The 15,375-nt window shown below is 51.1% G+C and overlaps 1 protein-coding gene across 1 annotated transcript; it reads left to right on the forward strand.

Moving 5' to 3' along the window:
• Positions 1-1,550: 1,550 nt before the first annotated feature.
• On the forward strand, positions 1,551-8,134 carry ABHD15 (abhydrolase domain containing 15). The gene is made up of 2 exons (XM_075559240.1): positions 1,551-2,434; positions 4,580-8,134. The coding sequence occupies exons 1-2, from the start codon at positions 1,551-1,553 to the stop codon at positions 5,100-5,102; spliced, it is 1,407 nt and encodes a 468-aa protein (XP_075415355.1). The 3' UTR covers positions 5,103-8,134.
• The last annotated feature ends 7,241 nt before the right edge of the window (positions 8,135-15,375 follow it).

The raw sequence follows: 15,375 nt of genomic DNA on the forward strand, positions 1-15,375 counted from the left end.
CCCCCAGGACCCGCCTCCATCGCCCGGGGGCCCGCCCCCCGCGCATCCCCCCCGCGCAGCTGCGGGGAAGGGCGGGAAGTGGGGTTCCCGCAGACAGTGCGGCCCGGGAGAGGGAGACGGGCACGCGCCCCGGACAAGCCCATGTCAGAATCGTGCGTGTGGCCGGCCGCTAGAAGAGGGCAGAGTCCCCAAGTCCAGGCTGCGGAGAAGTAGAGCGCTCCGGCTCTGGCGCCGTCTTCTGCCCCTCTCATTCCTGCCCCCGCCAAGAGGGTCGTAGCCCGGAGCGGCCTCAGAGGATCCAGGGCCCAGCCTCCGCTGGCAGGCCTGGAACCCTGGTGGCTGCTTTGCTCCCCACCTCCTCCCTGGCCCTCATCTTCTGCCCCCCAGGACTCGCGGCGCCCAGGAAGCCTTTGGGCACCGTGGGATGGAGCAGCCTTAGGCCTCGCCCCCAACGAGAAGGCGGGCGCGACCTGTCTGCAGCGGGCGCGGGCTCTGCCACCCTCTCCCGAACCCTTTCTCCCTGGCCCGGTTCTGAATTTGGAGGGAAGACGGGAGCGTGGGTCAAGAGCGAGAATTGCAAAATCCTCATACCCGGTCCTACACTTCGAAATCCAGTGAGAGCGTCCCTCTCCCGCAGCCGTGCCTTACCAGGGGCTTCTTACCCGCCTCCCAAGTATTGACCAGTCGACCCCCGCCAAGGCTCCGTCGCCGCGGGGACCGGGCACCTGAGGGAGACGTGGGGCTGTTGCTTCTGGGGAAGCCCTTCCCGGGGACCCCGTTGAGCACTTCATTTGGGGGAAGACAGGGTCTTGGGAGAGTCCCCCCCTCCCCTCGCCGCGCACACAAGTGGGGTCGGCGGGACGCGGCACTGAGGGACTAGCAGCCCCCTGCGCCCCAACATCCCGCCACAAACCCGGGGCCGGTGGCCTGCCCGTCGTCCTGGCTGACCCAGAGCCGGACCCCGGTCCCGCCAGGCGATTACGCAGTTCGGTTGCCCGCGACAAACACCGAGGTCAGAGAGCACGGCCGTCCCTGGGGAAGGACGCGAGGCTGCAGCCGCTGCGCGGGAGGCTGGGAACCTGTGCCCGGCGTTTCCGGACCTCGGAGGGCCGGGGGCCTTCTGATGGGAACCCCCCACCCGCCAAGCCTCTGTCTGCGCGTCTCCCCACTTCTCTGCATCCGTCACCCTTCTTCTCGACTCGCTGCTCTCCCCACCCTCTTCCGGCGGCTCGCCGCTGTGTCCTCGCCCCGCGCCCTGGCCCCCTCGCCGTGGTCCTGGCTCCTTTCGCCCTCTGCTCCTGCTTGTCGCAATCGCTGTACAAAGGGCCGGGGGGGGGGGGCGGGAAAGGGGAGCCGGGCCCGAACTGGCTGCCTCGGCGGGACAAGGGCCAATCCGGAGCGCGTCCCCCTGGGCAGTCCCCCTGCCCCCCGCCCCCGCTCGGCGCGGGAGGGCCCTGGGTAGCCGATCGCCGGGCGGAGCCGCGGGCAGAGAGGGGCGCTCTCGGAGGGAACGGCTGGCCGCCAGCCGCCAGGGGCTCGCCTGCCCCGCCATGTCCCCGTGGGGAGCCGCCCTGGCCCTGCTGCTGGCCGCGCTGGCCCTGCTAGGACTGCTGGCTCGGCGACGAGGGCGCCGCCAGACGCGCGCCGTCGGAGCGGAGACGCAGCGTGCAGCCCGGGGCCCAGACGACTGCGGGGAGCGGGGTGCGGACGGAGACCCGGCGGACCCGTTCCGCGCCCGGCGGGAGCCGCTACCCGGAGGGTGCAGGCTGATCTGCAAGCCGTCGGCGCTGGCGCAGTGCCTGCTGCGCGCTTTGCGACGCTCGGCTGCGCTGGGGACCGGCCCGCGCTCCTGGCTCTCCGGGCCCCACCTGCAGACCCTCTGCCACTTCGTCTTGCCGGTGGGCGCCGGCCCAGAACTGGCCCGGGAGCACCTGCAGTTGACGGACGACGGACTGGTGGCCCTTGACTGGGTCGTGGGACCGTGTCCCCGAGGGCGGCGAGTCACCAGCTCCGGGGCCCTCCCGGCGGTGCTGCTGGTGATCCCCAATGCGTGGGGCCGCCTCACCCGCAACGTGCTTGGCCTCTGCCTGCTGGCCCTGGAGCGCGGCTACTACCCGGTCATCTTCCACCGGCGCGGCCACCACGGCTGCCCGCTCGCCAGCCCCCGGCTACAGCCTATTGGAGACCCGTCGGACCTCAAGGAGGCGGTCACTTACATCCGCTTCAGACACCCCTCGGCCCCGCTGTTCGCGGTGAGCGAGGGCTCGGGCTCGGCGCTGCTGCTCTCCTACCTGGGCGAGTGCGGCTCCTCCAGCTACGTGACCGGCGCCGCCTGCATCTCGCCCGTGCTCCGCTGCCGGGAGTGGTTCGAGGCTGGCCTGCCCTGGGCCTACGAACGAGGCTTTTTGCTCCACCAGAAGATCGCCCTCAGCAGGTGGGTCATATGGGGAGGGTGGGGGGGGCGCGGGCAGACGGACTAGAGGGAGAACAGCTGGGCCTGGTGTTGACTCCAACAGGTTTGGGCCAATTTGGGCCAGGTTCTCTCTTACCCTGCTTGTGAAGACCCACAACCTCTGTGGCCTAGGCAGAATCCAGGAAAAGGGTTAAAAAACTATAGATGGGAACAGGCAGGTTCACCCCCGCCCAGGGGCCCCTCGCCTCTCCCCAGCCCCAAGGTGTCCTAGCAACCGGGAGCCAGCAGCCCCAGCCACAGCAGCCCAAGCAGCTCAGCGTGACATTTACCACTTGGCTGGTAGCACAGAGGGCTGTTAGCAATTGCCACCGATTATCTGTCCACGGTGTTTTCTCGGAGGCTGGAAGTGACAGGAATCAGAGGATGTTGACATTTGATGTATTAACACCACTTCTTTTCCCCCCACTACCCCCTCTTCCATGCTCCCCCCCAACCGTAGGTCCTGTTGTTTTCTCCTCCAGATTGTTCATCCAAGCATTTGATGTATCGTTCTTTAGCCCTGGGCGGCATTTTACATGTTTGTAGGCATGTATGTAGTCAATATCGTTAGTGCAAAAATGATTTTTTAAAAGTATGATGTCAAAGCAAATGACTAGAGTGCCGGGTGAGACTTGGCCGCAGAGAGGGCCTACTGCCTGGCAGTCCTACAGCAGACAGCCAGGGCCCTGTGGGCACTGTAGCTTTCCTTGGAGGTGGCCAGAGGAGGCCTTAGAAGGTAGCACAGCTGAGTGGTAGAGCAGAGATATCTGGGCTATGGGGTACACCTACCCGGATTCAAAATCTGAATTCCCAGCAGGTTGGCTAATCCCCTGAGCCTCAATTCCTGCTCCAGGTATGAGCGGTTCCTCTTCACCACCTCCGAGGTGGCTGAGCATCCCACCAGCTAACAAAAGGGAAAGGCTGGGCCCAGGGAGGTGCACGATAAATGGCAATCATTGTGACTTGGTTCTCTTCCCTCTCCCCACTTTGTTTCCTATTCTGAGAAGGTCAAAGCCAGAGCACAACAGCTAGCCCAGAAGCGCTGCCATAGCAACTCTGTGCTGGCGCAATCCAGGGGCAAGGTGCTCTCTGGGGCGGCTTAATTGCCATAGTTTCCACCCCAAAACCAGCCTGAGCTTAGGGAAGCTGAGCGGAAACCTGGCTCTGCTCGTGAACGCTTGGAATTGAGAACTGCCCAGCAAGCCTATTTGAGTGGCTGTGTACATACACAGCTGACTGGGGTCAGGCTGATTCACCTTTAAGGACCAGGCTGCCCAACTTGGCATCCTGGTCAGCAGAGATGCCCCTCTTCTCTCAGGCCCCCAGGTGAACCTGCCCTGTAACTCCCTCTCATTCCTCTAGGGGGTCCTGGTGGCATAGTAGGTTACACCTTGGGCTGCTACCCGCAGGGTCAGCAGTTCAAAACCACCTGCAGGTCTGCTGAGAAAAATGAGGTGTTTAGTCCCATAAGGATTTACAGTACTGGAAACCCACAGGGCCAGTTCTAGGCTGTCCTGTAGTGTCGGAATCGACTGACAGTGAGTTTTCTTTTTTTTTTTTTTCTGATTCCTCTCCTACCCACACATTCCGAGAATCTGAGTCTCACCAATCAAGGTCAAACTCATTAGTAATCATTGAGACAACATATTAGCTTTAAAAAAAAGAAAGAAAAGAACATTATCAGCCACAAAAGTACTGCAACTAAAGTCTTATGGTTGGGAATGGGTTTGCATAGCTGGAGCCAGTGAGTTCCTTAGAACGAGAATTCCCTTCGCACTTGTCTTCGGCAGCTGCACAAGTCCTCCTAGGGTGGGACAGGTCACATCTCCAGTGACAGGCCTGATGGGAACCTCGACCTGGGAGGGAAGGAGGAAGGAATATCGGTCCAGGCTGCCAGATCTTCCCCTGTTCCTAGAGGATTCTGACATCTGCATTTTGTGTGGAATCTCCTGGTTTGGAATGGTGGTTAAGAAATTGATTTTTTTTTTTTAAAGAACTAGGTTGTCCAAGCGTCTGCAGCCGTAATCTGGCCGGGGGGCTGCGGCACCGGTCCTCCTTTTGTTTCCTGATCCTTCCTTCTCTTCTCTCCCCGCCCCCGCCCCTTCCGCAATGACCACCTTGCGGCAGGTATGCCACCGCCCTGGAGGACACCGTGGACATGGGCAAACTGTTCCGGAGCCGCTCCCTGCGGGAGTTTGAGGAGACCCTCTTCTGCCACACCAAGAGTTTCCCCATCAGCTGGGACACGTACTGGGACCACAACGACCCCCTCCGGGATGTGGACGAGGCCGCCGTGCCCGTGCTGTGCATTTGCAGCGCCGACGACCCCGTGTGCGGCCCCCCAGAGCGCACGCTGCCCACCGAGCTCTTCCGCAGCAACCCCTACTTCTTCCTCCTGCTCAGTCGCCGCGGCGGCCACTGCGGCTTCCTGCGCCCGGAGCCCTTGCCCGCCTGGAGCCACGAGGTCGTCCTGGAGTACTTCCGGGACCTGACGGAGTTCTTCCGAATGGAAGAGAGGATGAAGGGCCTGAGCAGGCGCCGGGCGTCCTTCCTGGGCGGCCGGCGTCGCTGGGGCAGCCTGCAGAAGCGGGAAGCCTCGGCTGCCTCCAGTCTGGAGCCCTTCAGCTGGAAGCGATCCTATACCAGGTGAGCCCCGCCCCGCCGGAGGACCAGTCCCGGGAAGATGGGCGAGAGGGGGCACCTGCAGCCAGATGCAGCTCCGTTTCCCCGAGTGGAATTCCTGCCCACGCCAGGCCCTGGTCAACACCCTCCTCCTCCGAGGCCCAGGACGGGCACCGTTGGCCACACAAGGACGCAGGAGAAGCCGTCTGACCAGCAGCAGTGTCCTCAGAGGGCAGGGGACGCATGTCGCCGGGGGCAGCTCTGTCCCACATAACATAACCAGCCCTGTGGCCGCGGAGCAAGGACAGGATGTTTGTGTCTCCGTCCCACTTCCCTCCTCTCACTCTGCGGTTGTGGCGCTGCTCTGGGGATAGATGCCGGCGGCTCTCGGAGCTGCTGGGCTGCTGCTGTCTTGTGCATGCAGAGTTGTGGTTTGAGGCCGCCAGGCAGAGGGTGCTGTGGGGGGGGGCCAGGCTGGTGGAGGCTGTCGGAGTGGACCCTGAACGCCTCGCTCTAGAACATCAAGATGCAGTCTCTCAGGGTCCAGCTGCAAGCCTCCGTGGGGACCTGGAGCCTTTCTGGAGAGAACCCAAGGGTGATTCTAGGAACTCGAAGCCCCCCCACTCACACACCCACACACACAGCAAAGGTCTAAGGGCCCTGCGAGGTCATGTCTCAAGCAGTCAGATTCCCAACCATTGAAGATGGTCCCTCTGGCTCCATGTCGTCCCGCTCTAGCCAGAGCGGTTTTTCTCCCGAGCTGGAAAAGCACAAACCTCCTCACTTGGGTGTTTTCTGGTTAGTGCCAGGAGCGTCCGCCTTCCCAGGGTCAGGAGCGACATCTGGGACCAGAGGGAGAAAACAAACGCCACCAGAGGCTGACTAGCACTAACTCAGTGATTTATGAATATTTCACACGGCTGTGCTTTTTCTGCTCAATTATTCAAAAGGCCATCCGTGAAATGCAGAAAACCTTCTTCCTGGGTCTGTCTGGCCACTCAGCGGCTAAGTGGGTGTTTGGTTTTATGGGGCAGAATGCTGAACCCGAGAATGAAATAAGGCGGAGTGTACAGACTGATCCACACTGTCTGGTTTAGATTAGGCCATTAACAACACAATAGGCCATCTGGTTCATTTGCCACAGAAAAAGACCCCTGATAGGAAGCCCCACCCTGGCCTCACAAAGAGGAGAGAGTTGGTCTGAGGTCCTCCTGGGGGTCCAGGATTTCAGGTCTGGAGACGCTATCTCAGCCTTGTTCTGGATCAGGGGTCGGCAAACTTTTGAGAAGAGCCGATCCTGTCCCTCACAAGTTAAAAATGATATTTTTACAACTGAAATCACCGTGACCTGAATAATGTCCTTTAAAAATGTTATAAATGAAACTATGGCTGTTCTATTTTCATTTTCAATTTTACGTCGGAGCTACATGTACAGAAAGAGCTGCAGTTTGCCGACCCCTGGCCTAGCTCAAATAGGAAGAAACCCTAAATTCCTCCAAGGATCTAAACTGCAGTACCATCGGGTTGTCTAAGGCCCAGTATCCTGTCGTGATGAGATGACCTCGCTCCCCCCTCCCTCCCCACTTCCTGATCTGCCTCTTCCACATTCTTCATGGAGCACCCCTTCACCATTTCTGAGCAGGAGAGAGAAACAGGAACCGAAATGAAAATGAAGCTACTGATGGCGAATGGGCCTGCGCTAACACTTTGTGTGGGAGAATTCCTGACATCCGCCCGCCCCGAACATCTAGGCCAACGAGGACTTTTGTTCCTGAGGATCCCACGGGCCCAAATGTCCTCGGATGCTTGGGAAATGACTGTCAAATGAGAAGCAGCCCCGTGGGTAGAAAACCTGTAGGGCCTAAAGGGCAGCTTCCTAGAAGCGAAAGTCTCGGATAGTTCTCTAGGCCAGACGCCTTAGGGTCCTGGTTCTTTCAGGAGACTTGTTAGATGCCAGTTCTAACTCACAGGGACAGCATCTATAGCAGAATGCAACACTGCCCAGTCCTGCGCCATCCTCAGAATTGTTACTCTGCTTGAGCCCGTGGTTGCAGCCGCTATGTTAATTTATCTTGCTGATGGGTTGCCCCTTTTTCACTTTACCAAGCATGATGTCCTTTTCCGGGGACTGATCTCTCCTGATAACATGTCCAAAGTACGGGAGATGGAGTCTCGCCAGCCTTGCTTCTGAAGAGCATTGTGGTTGTACTTCTAAGACAGATGTATGTGTCCTTCTGACAGTCCAGAGTCTTTGCCAGCACCGTAATTCACACGCAGCAAATCTCCTTTGGTCTTCCTTACTCAAAGTCCCCTTTCACAATTAGTGGTTCGTTTTCCTCCCACCCCACCCTCACTCCCCCACTGCCCACGTCTCACCTTAAAAAAGCAAAAGCACAGAAAACTTATCAGGAAGGGACAGTCAAAAGCAGTGCTGCCAAGTACTTTATTGTTGTTAGATGCCACCAATTCGGTTCTGAATCCTAGCGACACATGGCAATGCACAGCCGACGGAAACAGCACCTGGTCCTGGGTCAGCCGCACGAGTGTTCCATTTGAGCCCATTGTTGCAGCCACTGTGCCAACCCATCTCATGGAGGGTCTTCCTCTTTTGTGATGCCCTTCTACTTTATTAAGCACGATGTCCTCTTCCGGGGGCTGATCTCTCCTGAGAAAAACCGTGGACATCTTCAATAAACAAAAATATAAAGCTCTCCCAGCCTTAGCACCATCTTGTTAGAAACCTCTGACCCACGAGAGTCATGTGGAGAAAGAAGTGGCTGCAGACTGAAGGGTAAAGGAGGACAGAGACCCATACTCCAGCGTGTGCACCCCCAGAAACCCCAGCAGCTGGAACACAGAAGGCCGGAGGCTGGGATGCTAACTACATGCCATTGCCGAGAACATCCATCTCGATAGTTCTCTAAATCCTTTGCCACTTGATCACCATGAACACCCAAGAGGGGCCCAACTGCTCATCCCAAATCAGACCATTTTGATTCTTTGCCCTGGACCTCTGACATTCTGGACCCATCCTGTTCTCAGTTGTGGCTGAATGTAACATGTGCATAATAAATCATCTCTTCTGTGGTTGTTTTTTTTTTTTTAGTATTTATTTATTTATTTTAAACAATTTATTAGGGGCTCATACAACTCTTATCACAGTCCATACATATACATACATCAATTGTATAAAGCACATCTGTACATTCTTTGCCCTAATCATTTTTTTTCTTCTCTTTTCTTTTTTTACATTTTATTAGGGACTCATACAACTCTTATCACAATCCATACATATACATATATCAATTGTATAAAGCACATCCATACATTCCCTGCCCCAATCATTCTCAAAGCATTTGCTCTCCACTTAAGCCCTTTGCATCAGGTCCTCTTTTTTTTTTCCCCTCCCTCCCCTCTCCCCCCTCCCTCATGTGCCCTTGGTAATTTATACCTCGTTATTTTGTCATATATTGCCCTATCCGGAGTCTCCCCTCCCCCCTTCTCTGCTGTCCCTCTCCCAGGGAGGAGGTCACATGTGGATCCTTGTAATCAGTCCCCCCTTTCCAACCCACTCACCCTCCACTCTCCCAGCATCGCCCCTCACACCCTTGGTCCTGAAGGTATCATCCACCCTGGATTCCCTGTGACTCCAGCCCTCATATGTACCAGTGTACAGCCTCTGCCCTATCCAGGCCTGCAAGGTAGAATTCGGATCATGGTAGTTGGGGGGAGGAAGCATCCAGGATCTGGGGGAAAGCTGTGTTCTTCATCGGTACTACCTCGCACCCTAATTAACCCATCTCCTCTCCTAAACGCCTCTATGAGGGGATCTCCATTGGCCGACACTTGGGCCTTGCGTCTCCACTCTGCACTTCCCCCTTCATTTAATATGGTATATATATTTAATATGGTATACATATACACATACATACACACACACATATATCTTCTTTTTTTTTTTTTGCATGATGCCTTATACCTGGTCCCTTGGCACCTTGTGATCGCACTGGCCGGTGTGCTTCTTCCATGTGGGCTTTTCTGCTTCTGAGCTAGATGGCCTCTTCTGTGGTTTTAACGGATTCATGAAAGTGAAACTTATTTCTCAACATATCCTTCCTTCATCTAGGACTAACGTCTCTGAAGGCAGTGTTTCCATTGCTTCCTTTGATGTAGATCATGTCCAGATGCAGTGTGCCATCCTCCTGGGGCTCGAATCACATTCTCTTCAATGTTCTTTTGAGTTTGAGGAACAAAACAATGTCAGAAGGGATAGGATCAGGGTAGGTTGGATGCTTTCTCAATTAACTTCTTTTTTAAAAAAAATCATTTTATTGGGGGCTTGTACAGCTCTTATCAAAATCCATACATACATCCATTCTGTCAAGCACATTTATACATATGTTGCCATCATCATTCTCAAAACATTTTTCTACTTGACCCCTTGGTATCAGCACATTTCCCCACCTCCGTCCCTCCATGAACCCTTGATAATTTATAAATTATTATTATTTTTAATAATTTTATTGGGGGTTCGTACAACTCTCATCACAATCCATATATCCATCCATTGTGTGTCAAGCACATTTATACATTTTTTGCCCTCATCATTCTCAAAACATTTGCTTTCTACTTGAGCCCTTGGTATCAGCTCATTTTTTCCCCTAGCTCCTCGCCCCACCTCCCTCATGAACCCTTGATAATTTATCTTTTTTTTTTTTTTTCATGTTTTACACTGACTGCTATCTCTCTTCACCCACTTTTCTGTTGTCCATACCCCTGGGGGAGGATTATATGTAGATCATTGTGATATGTTCCCCCTTCCCCCCCCTTCCCCTTCCCCTCCCAGTATCGCTACCAATTTTAATTATCGGTCCTGAGGGGTTTATCATCCTGGATTCCCTGAGGTGGGAGCTCTGATCCGTACCACTGTACGTGCTCTGGTCTAGTTGGATTTTGTAAAGTAGAACTGGGGTCATGATAGTCGGGGAGGAAGCATTAAAGAACTAGAGGAAAGTTGTATGTTTCATCAGTGCTATACTGCACCCTGACTGGCTCGTCTCTTCCTTGTGACCCTTCTGTAACGGATGTCCAATTGTCTTCAGATGGACTTTGGGTCTCCACTCTGCCCTCCCCCTCATTCACAATGATATGATTTTCTGTTTCAATGATATTCTTATCGAACACTCCTTGCCACCCTAGAAGAATGAGCAGAAGTATTGTCATGGAGAATATTTTCACAATACAAAAGTTTTTTTTTAAAAGGAGACATCATCTATTTTGAGTGAAAATATCCTTTCCAAGACTTAAACCTTAAATGCTCTTAGAAGTGAGGTACTGACATAAATATTATCTTGTCATATCTGTAAGTTACTTCAAAACGACCCCGGAATCAGAGGCCCCTCTCGTTCAGACCACAGCTCCTTTGTCGGCCAACAAGGATGTAACAAGGATGCAAGCCTGAATCCCCCCTTCCTTCTTAAACATGCAGAAACACTTGAGCACGTCGATGGGACTCAGCAATGACAATAAAGAGCATTAAGACCAAGAAATTGTTTTCACGAGTTATCACAGTCTGAAGAGAGAAGATTGCATTTAGGAAGGGGTGAATAAGGTATCTAGGAGGGAGTATGTGTGATTAAGGACAGAATGACGGCTTCGGGAAGCAGCAAGACTCGCTTTGTCTGTCAGGGAGGAGATCCGAGGATATAAATAACTAGATGGATATGGACATAAGTGACGGTGGTCTAGATCAGATGCAAGTTCTCCTCATGGGGGTCTGGGTACTGAAACAGGGCTAATGAGCTCAATGTGCTGCAAAGATTGGCTAGTTGGTTGATGAGCTTCAGGACCAGGAGAAAGGACACAGGATTGTAGTGACAATAACCCTGCTAAAGTGACACGTTTTTTTTTTAAGATATCCAATAAATGATGCTTTAGTCGGCGGTGTCTGGGAAGTGCTCAAAAAATTAGGTAAAATGGGACTTCATTAAAATAAAGGAGACAAAACCATCACAAATTAACCTGTCAGTCTCTGACCTTCCCGTGTAATAAGGCAGTACCTTGCCTTCCTGTTTATCATTAGTGTGCTGGAACAAAACATTCTCTCCACCCCGCCTCTGAGGGGGCAAATCCACTGCAGTCTGGTGACATTGGTATGTTATTTTTAAATCTCCAGAAACAAATTTGTGATGTTTGTCTTCTCAAGACCTCTGTGTACGGACTTTGTTTACCTATCTGCTGAGTGTGACAGAGACACCCAGCACATTCTCTATTGCTTGGTCTTTGCCTCACGTCTGTCGATCCAGCCTTGTGTCCCCTCAACTGAGTAGCAGCTGTGTTTAATCAACAACCAGACCTCCTGCTCTGGGCTAATCATTTCCCAGTGAGTTCACAATTCCCTGATCATCAATGGCACCTACATGGAGATATTTTCCAGTGATGCAGTTACATTTACTGTGTTGGGCTGCACATTGCAGTAGTTGGGAAACGGAGTACGTCTTAGTCTCTGCTCCCTATGTGCCCTATCAAGTTTGTTTATTTTAAAAAACATTACTATTTTTGAGTTTGTTCCTATGAATAGACAGATCTCATATGGACCTTACATTATAAAGTCTGTTAAGCTATAACGAGCTAGATGGTGACCATGTGGATCCCATTTTCCAAGACTCTAATTCTCAACCAGAACTCAAAGATTTCTATGATGAAGTAGCATCTGCGTTCAAACCAGAATCTTGATTCCCCATTGAAATCTTACCAGTCAAGACATACTGGTTACCAGTTCTCCTGCAAGGATGAGAAAGGGCAACATCGTTGAGCCTTACAGGCTGGGCCTGCATTGCTCAGTTGAGGACAAATGGCCCCCAGTCTCCACCTGAGCACAGTCCGTACTGTATTGTGGCTCATAGGGTTCGTTTTGGTGATTTGTTTCCGGCAAAAATGGTCCCGACTTCTCATAATGAAGGTCAGAGAGTACGTGGCAATTAAGATCACAAAAGGGGGCAAAGCCCATGACCCCAGTGTTCTTTATACTACGCTTTGCCATTTCCTGGCCCATCAGTCTGAGATGAGAATAAATAATGCTCATTTTAGATTCCATATGTAAAAGCTATTAACAAAAGGGGGCATATTTTTTGTCTTTGGGGCTGCTTAAGGGGAGCCATACCCGTTATAGCTTATCCATAAACCCCCTGCCATCGATAGATTCCAACTCATAAAAACACTATATAGGGCCTCCTAGATGATAAATCTTTGTGGGAGCGGACAGCTTCACTTTAGTCCCTCAGAGCAGTTGGTGGGTTTGAACTACTGATCTAGCAGTTAATAGCCAATGCCTACCCCACATAGAGCCACCAGGAATCCTTAGTCTTAGTCTAGCAATTGCACCCCCTACAGTCATTCTTTGTACAACTTGCACAATCATAACACCTCAGCAGCTCTGTCTCTGTAAACATGGCAACAATTGAACAGAAAGGCCCTGGTTCTGACATAGGTATCACTGAGCCAGAGACAGTTCCAGCTAAGAACCGTGGCCACTGTGGAACTAGCTGACGACTGTGTTTGCGTGGTTACTTCTCTGTGTGTAGAATTTTGTTTTAAACTTGCGATTGTAGGGCAGATCATCCATTTTCCATTCAGTAATATGTCCACATTCTATTTCACCTCATGGATGGCAATCCCCTTCGATGCACCATCACGTACCCCACTTCCTCCCTGTTTCTCCTGTTCCCATTCCTCCTCACTACAGGTAATTTTCACTCATGTTCAAACTTCTCTTCATCAGGTGAGGCAGACATTAACTCTGATATGTTTAGCCAATGACAGCATTTGTTTTGGGTTGTTGATATGAGTTAAGAGCCAGAAGCACACGTTTTATGTAATAGGTAGTTCCCAGATTGTGAAAGATTTGTTCTTAGATCTCTTTTGAGGTCTAACTGTAGTTAGAACAGTTAGATACAGTTTCAGTTAGATACAGTTTATATCTCACATCAGTTACTTAAATGTTTTCCTTAGTATGTTGTGAGCCTTTCTGTGCATTAAAAAAAAAAGGAGAAAAAAGAAAGTTGTACTTAGGGACCCTAAAATACCTTTAAGACAATAAATGTTACAACGCAGATCGCAAAGTAGCTATTTATTATTGCAAGTCATGTATGTGCCTTGTTTTTTTATAATACACTTTCTAGGGGCTGGTTCATTACTATAGGATGCTCTTAACCTGGGAACTGGCCTGAAACCTCCTTCCACTGAAGCCGGAAGAGCCCCAAACAGAACCAAATCTTTTGAAAGCCCAATTCAGAATTGTACAAGTCTTTATGATATGACTGAACTACTGAATTGTATATATAAATTATATGCCAATAAAATGGTTAACAATGAAATAGGGCGGTATATTGGAGATGCTGAGTTAGGAGACTTGGGCTCTACTCTTGGATCCACCACAGCTGTTGACATAGATACATTAAGCACTATATAAAAAATTAGTTTCAAATAGCTCAGCATCAACATTTTAGGACTTACAATTCTGTTTTTCTCACTGATAGTTCTTCTATTTACTAGGTCACCTTAGGTATACTCTTTGAAATTACAATTAAAAATATTTTTTAATTACACATATATGTGTGTAACCACCATAAACACACACACACACACACACACACACACACACACACACGGTAGTTACACAGTTTCACCCCAACCTGATAAAAGAATGAAGGAGTGGAGTTTAGCTTGTCCATCAGGTCACAGCCTGATGATGCCTCCTTGTGGGCATGGCCTCATCATGAGGATTCTGAAAAGGTCCTCTTTTTCTCTAGAGTTGGGTCACATACACTCTCTGCTTCACCTTCCTGTTGAGGAGACCCACTCAGGAGCTAGAGGGGTCACATGAAATGGTTCCACTGCCACTGGACCCACAAGACTTTTCACCCACCAACCTGTGATCTTCCAGTGTTCAGCATCATTGTGAGTGGTTACATGAGTCTGAAGAGGATTTATGGACTAGTATCAGACATATGGGCTAATATCAGACCTATGGACTTGATCTGGATTGGGCTGTTTTCTTAATATGCAACTACTTTTTTATATAAAACTCTTATCCATACATGATTATCCCCGGATTTCTTTCTCGAGTCAACCTGGTTTAACACATTATGGTACTTGGGAGTCGGGTACTAGAGAAACAAATCATTAAGCTGAAGAGTGGATGCTTTTTTGATCCCTGCCTCATGGTAGTTTTTCTTTGGCTAGTTGGAGGTCAGATATGCCACAGTGGTGCCTTGATTGTTTTCTGGAAAGGACATGGGAAATAAAAGGTTTGTTTCCTTGAAGTTGTCTTTAGTTAATCCTGTCTAAAATGGCAAAAATGAATGTGATAAATGTAAAACGTGAGCTCCCAGCATAAAATTACCCCATGAAGTTCTCTGAGACCATTCGTCAGATGGCTGACAGAAGGCCCACCCTGGCTTGATGCAGTCAGAGGCCAAAGACCATGCTTCGTATTGTGCTAGTCTGGGAACTTTAGAGAAACAAATCCACAGAAACTCATGTATAAGAGACAGTTTTATATAAAGGTTAAGTGAATATCAAGAAAGCATCCCAACCCAGTGCTGCCCAAGCCCACAAGTCCAACATTAGCCCATATGTCCAACACCAATCCACAAAGTCCTCCTCCATCTCACAAAGCAGATGCAATGACACCAACTGCAGGAGGAAAGCCATGTCAGTGAACGTGTAAGCATCTCAGCACTGGCAGGGGTCTCCACACGGCTGCTCCAGCACCCAGGGCTGCATCAGGGTAGGTCCATGTGGCTTCTCCTTGGGGATGTCTTTCAGGAAATGAGCCTTGCCAGCTGAAGCAGGGAACTGCTAAGGCAGCTGCACCCTGGTCTGACCATCACAAAGCAAGAGACCTGAGAACTAGAAAGGCGAGGCTCACTGAGCCATTTATCCCTCCACCCTTCAATTAATCCCACATATGTTTATCGGCCAGGTTTGCACAATAAACTAACTCACGTATCAATTCAGATAAGGATTTGGCTTTTAAGAATGTGTTTAGGTTCTGGTTGTACTGAGATGATTTCTTCTGCCTTTTGTTCTTAATATAATGTGACAGAAATGGTTATTGGGAGGTAAAAAAATAGTTTGTAAGCCTACTTGCCTTCAATATTAAATTTGATCTTCAGGGTGTAGGTCTCACCTGCATACAATGTTCTGAAAAGATAAGCCTCATCTAGTGTTCAGTGCTCAGGGCATTTGCATTAGAAGAGACTTGCAACGGGGGTGTGGGTGGGGTGCTGTTGAAACGC

The sequence above is a fragment of the Tenrec ecaudatus genome, chromosome 10, assembly GCF_050624435.1.
Source record: "Tenrec ecaudatus isolate mTenEca1 chromosome 10, mTenEca1.hap1, whole genome shotgun sequence".
In the NCBI taxonomy this organism is placed as follows: domain Eukaryota; kingdom Metazoa; phylum Chordata; class Mammalia; order Afrosoricida; family Tenrecidae; genus Tenrec; species Tenrec ecaudatus.

Excerpts from the sequence above, each read along its gene's own strand:
- ABHD15 (XM_075559240.1), top strand. The coding sequence starts at position 1,551 with ATGTCCCCGTGGGGAGCCGCCCTGGCCCTGCTGCTGGCCGCGCTGGCC. Across the intron at positions 2,435-4,579 it reads CAGAAGATCGCCCTCAGCAG|GTATGCCACCGCCCTGGAGG; the intron begins GTGGGTCATATG and ends ACCTTGCGGCAG.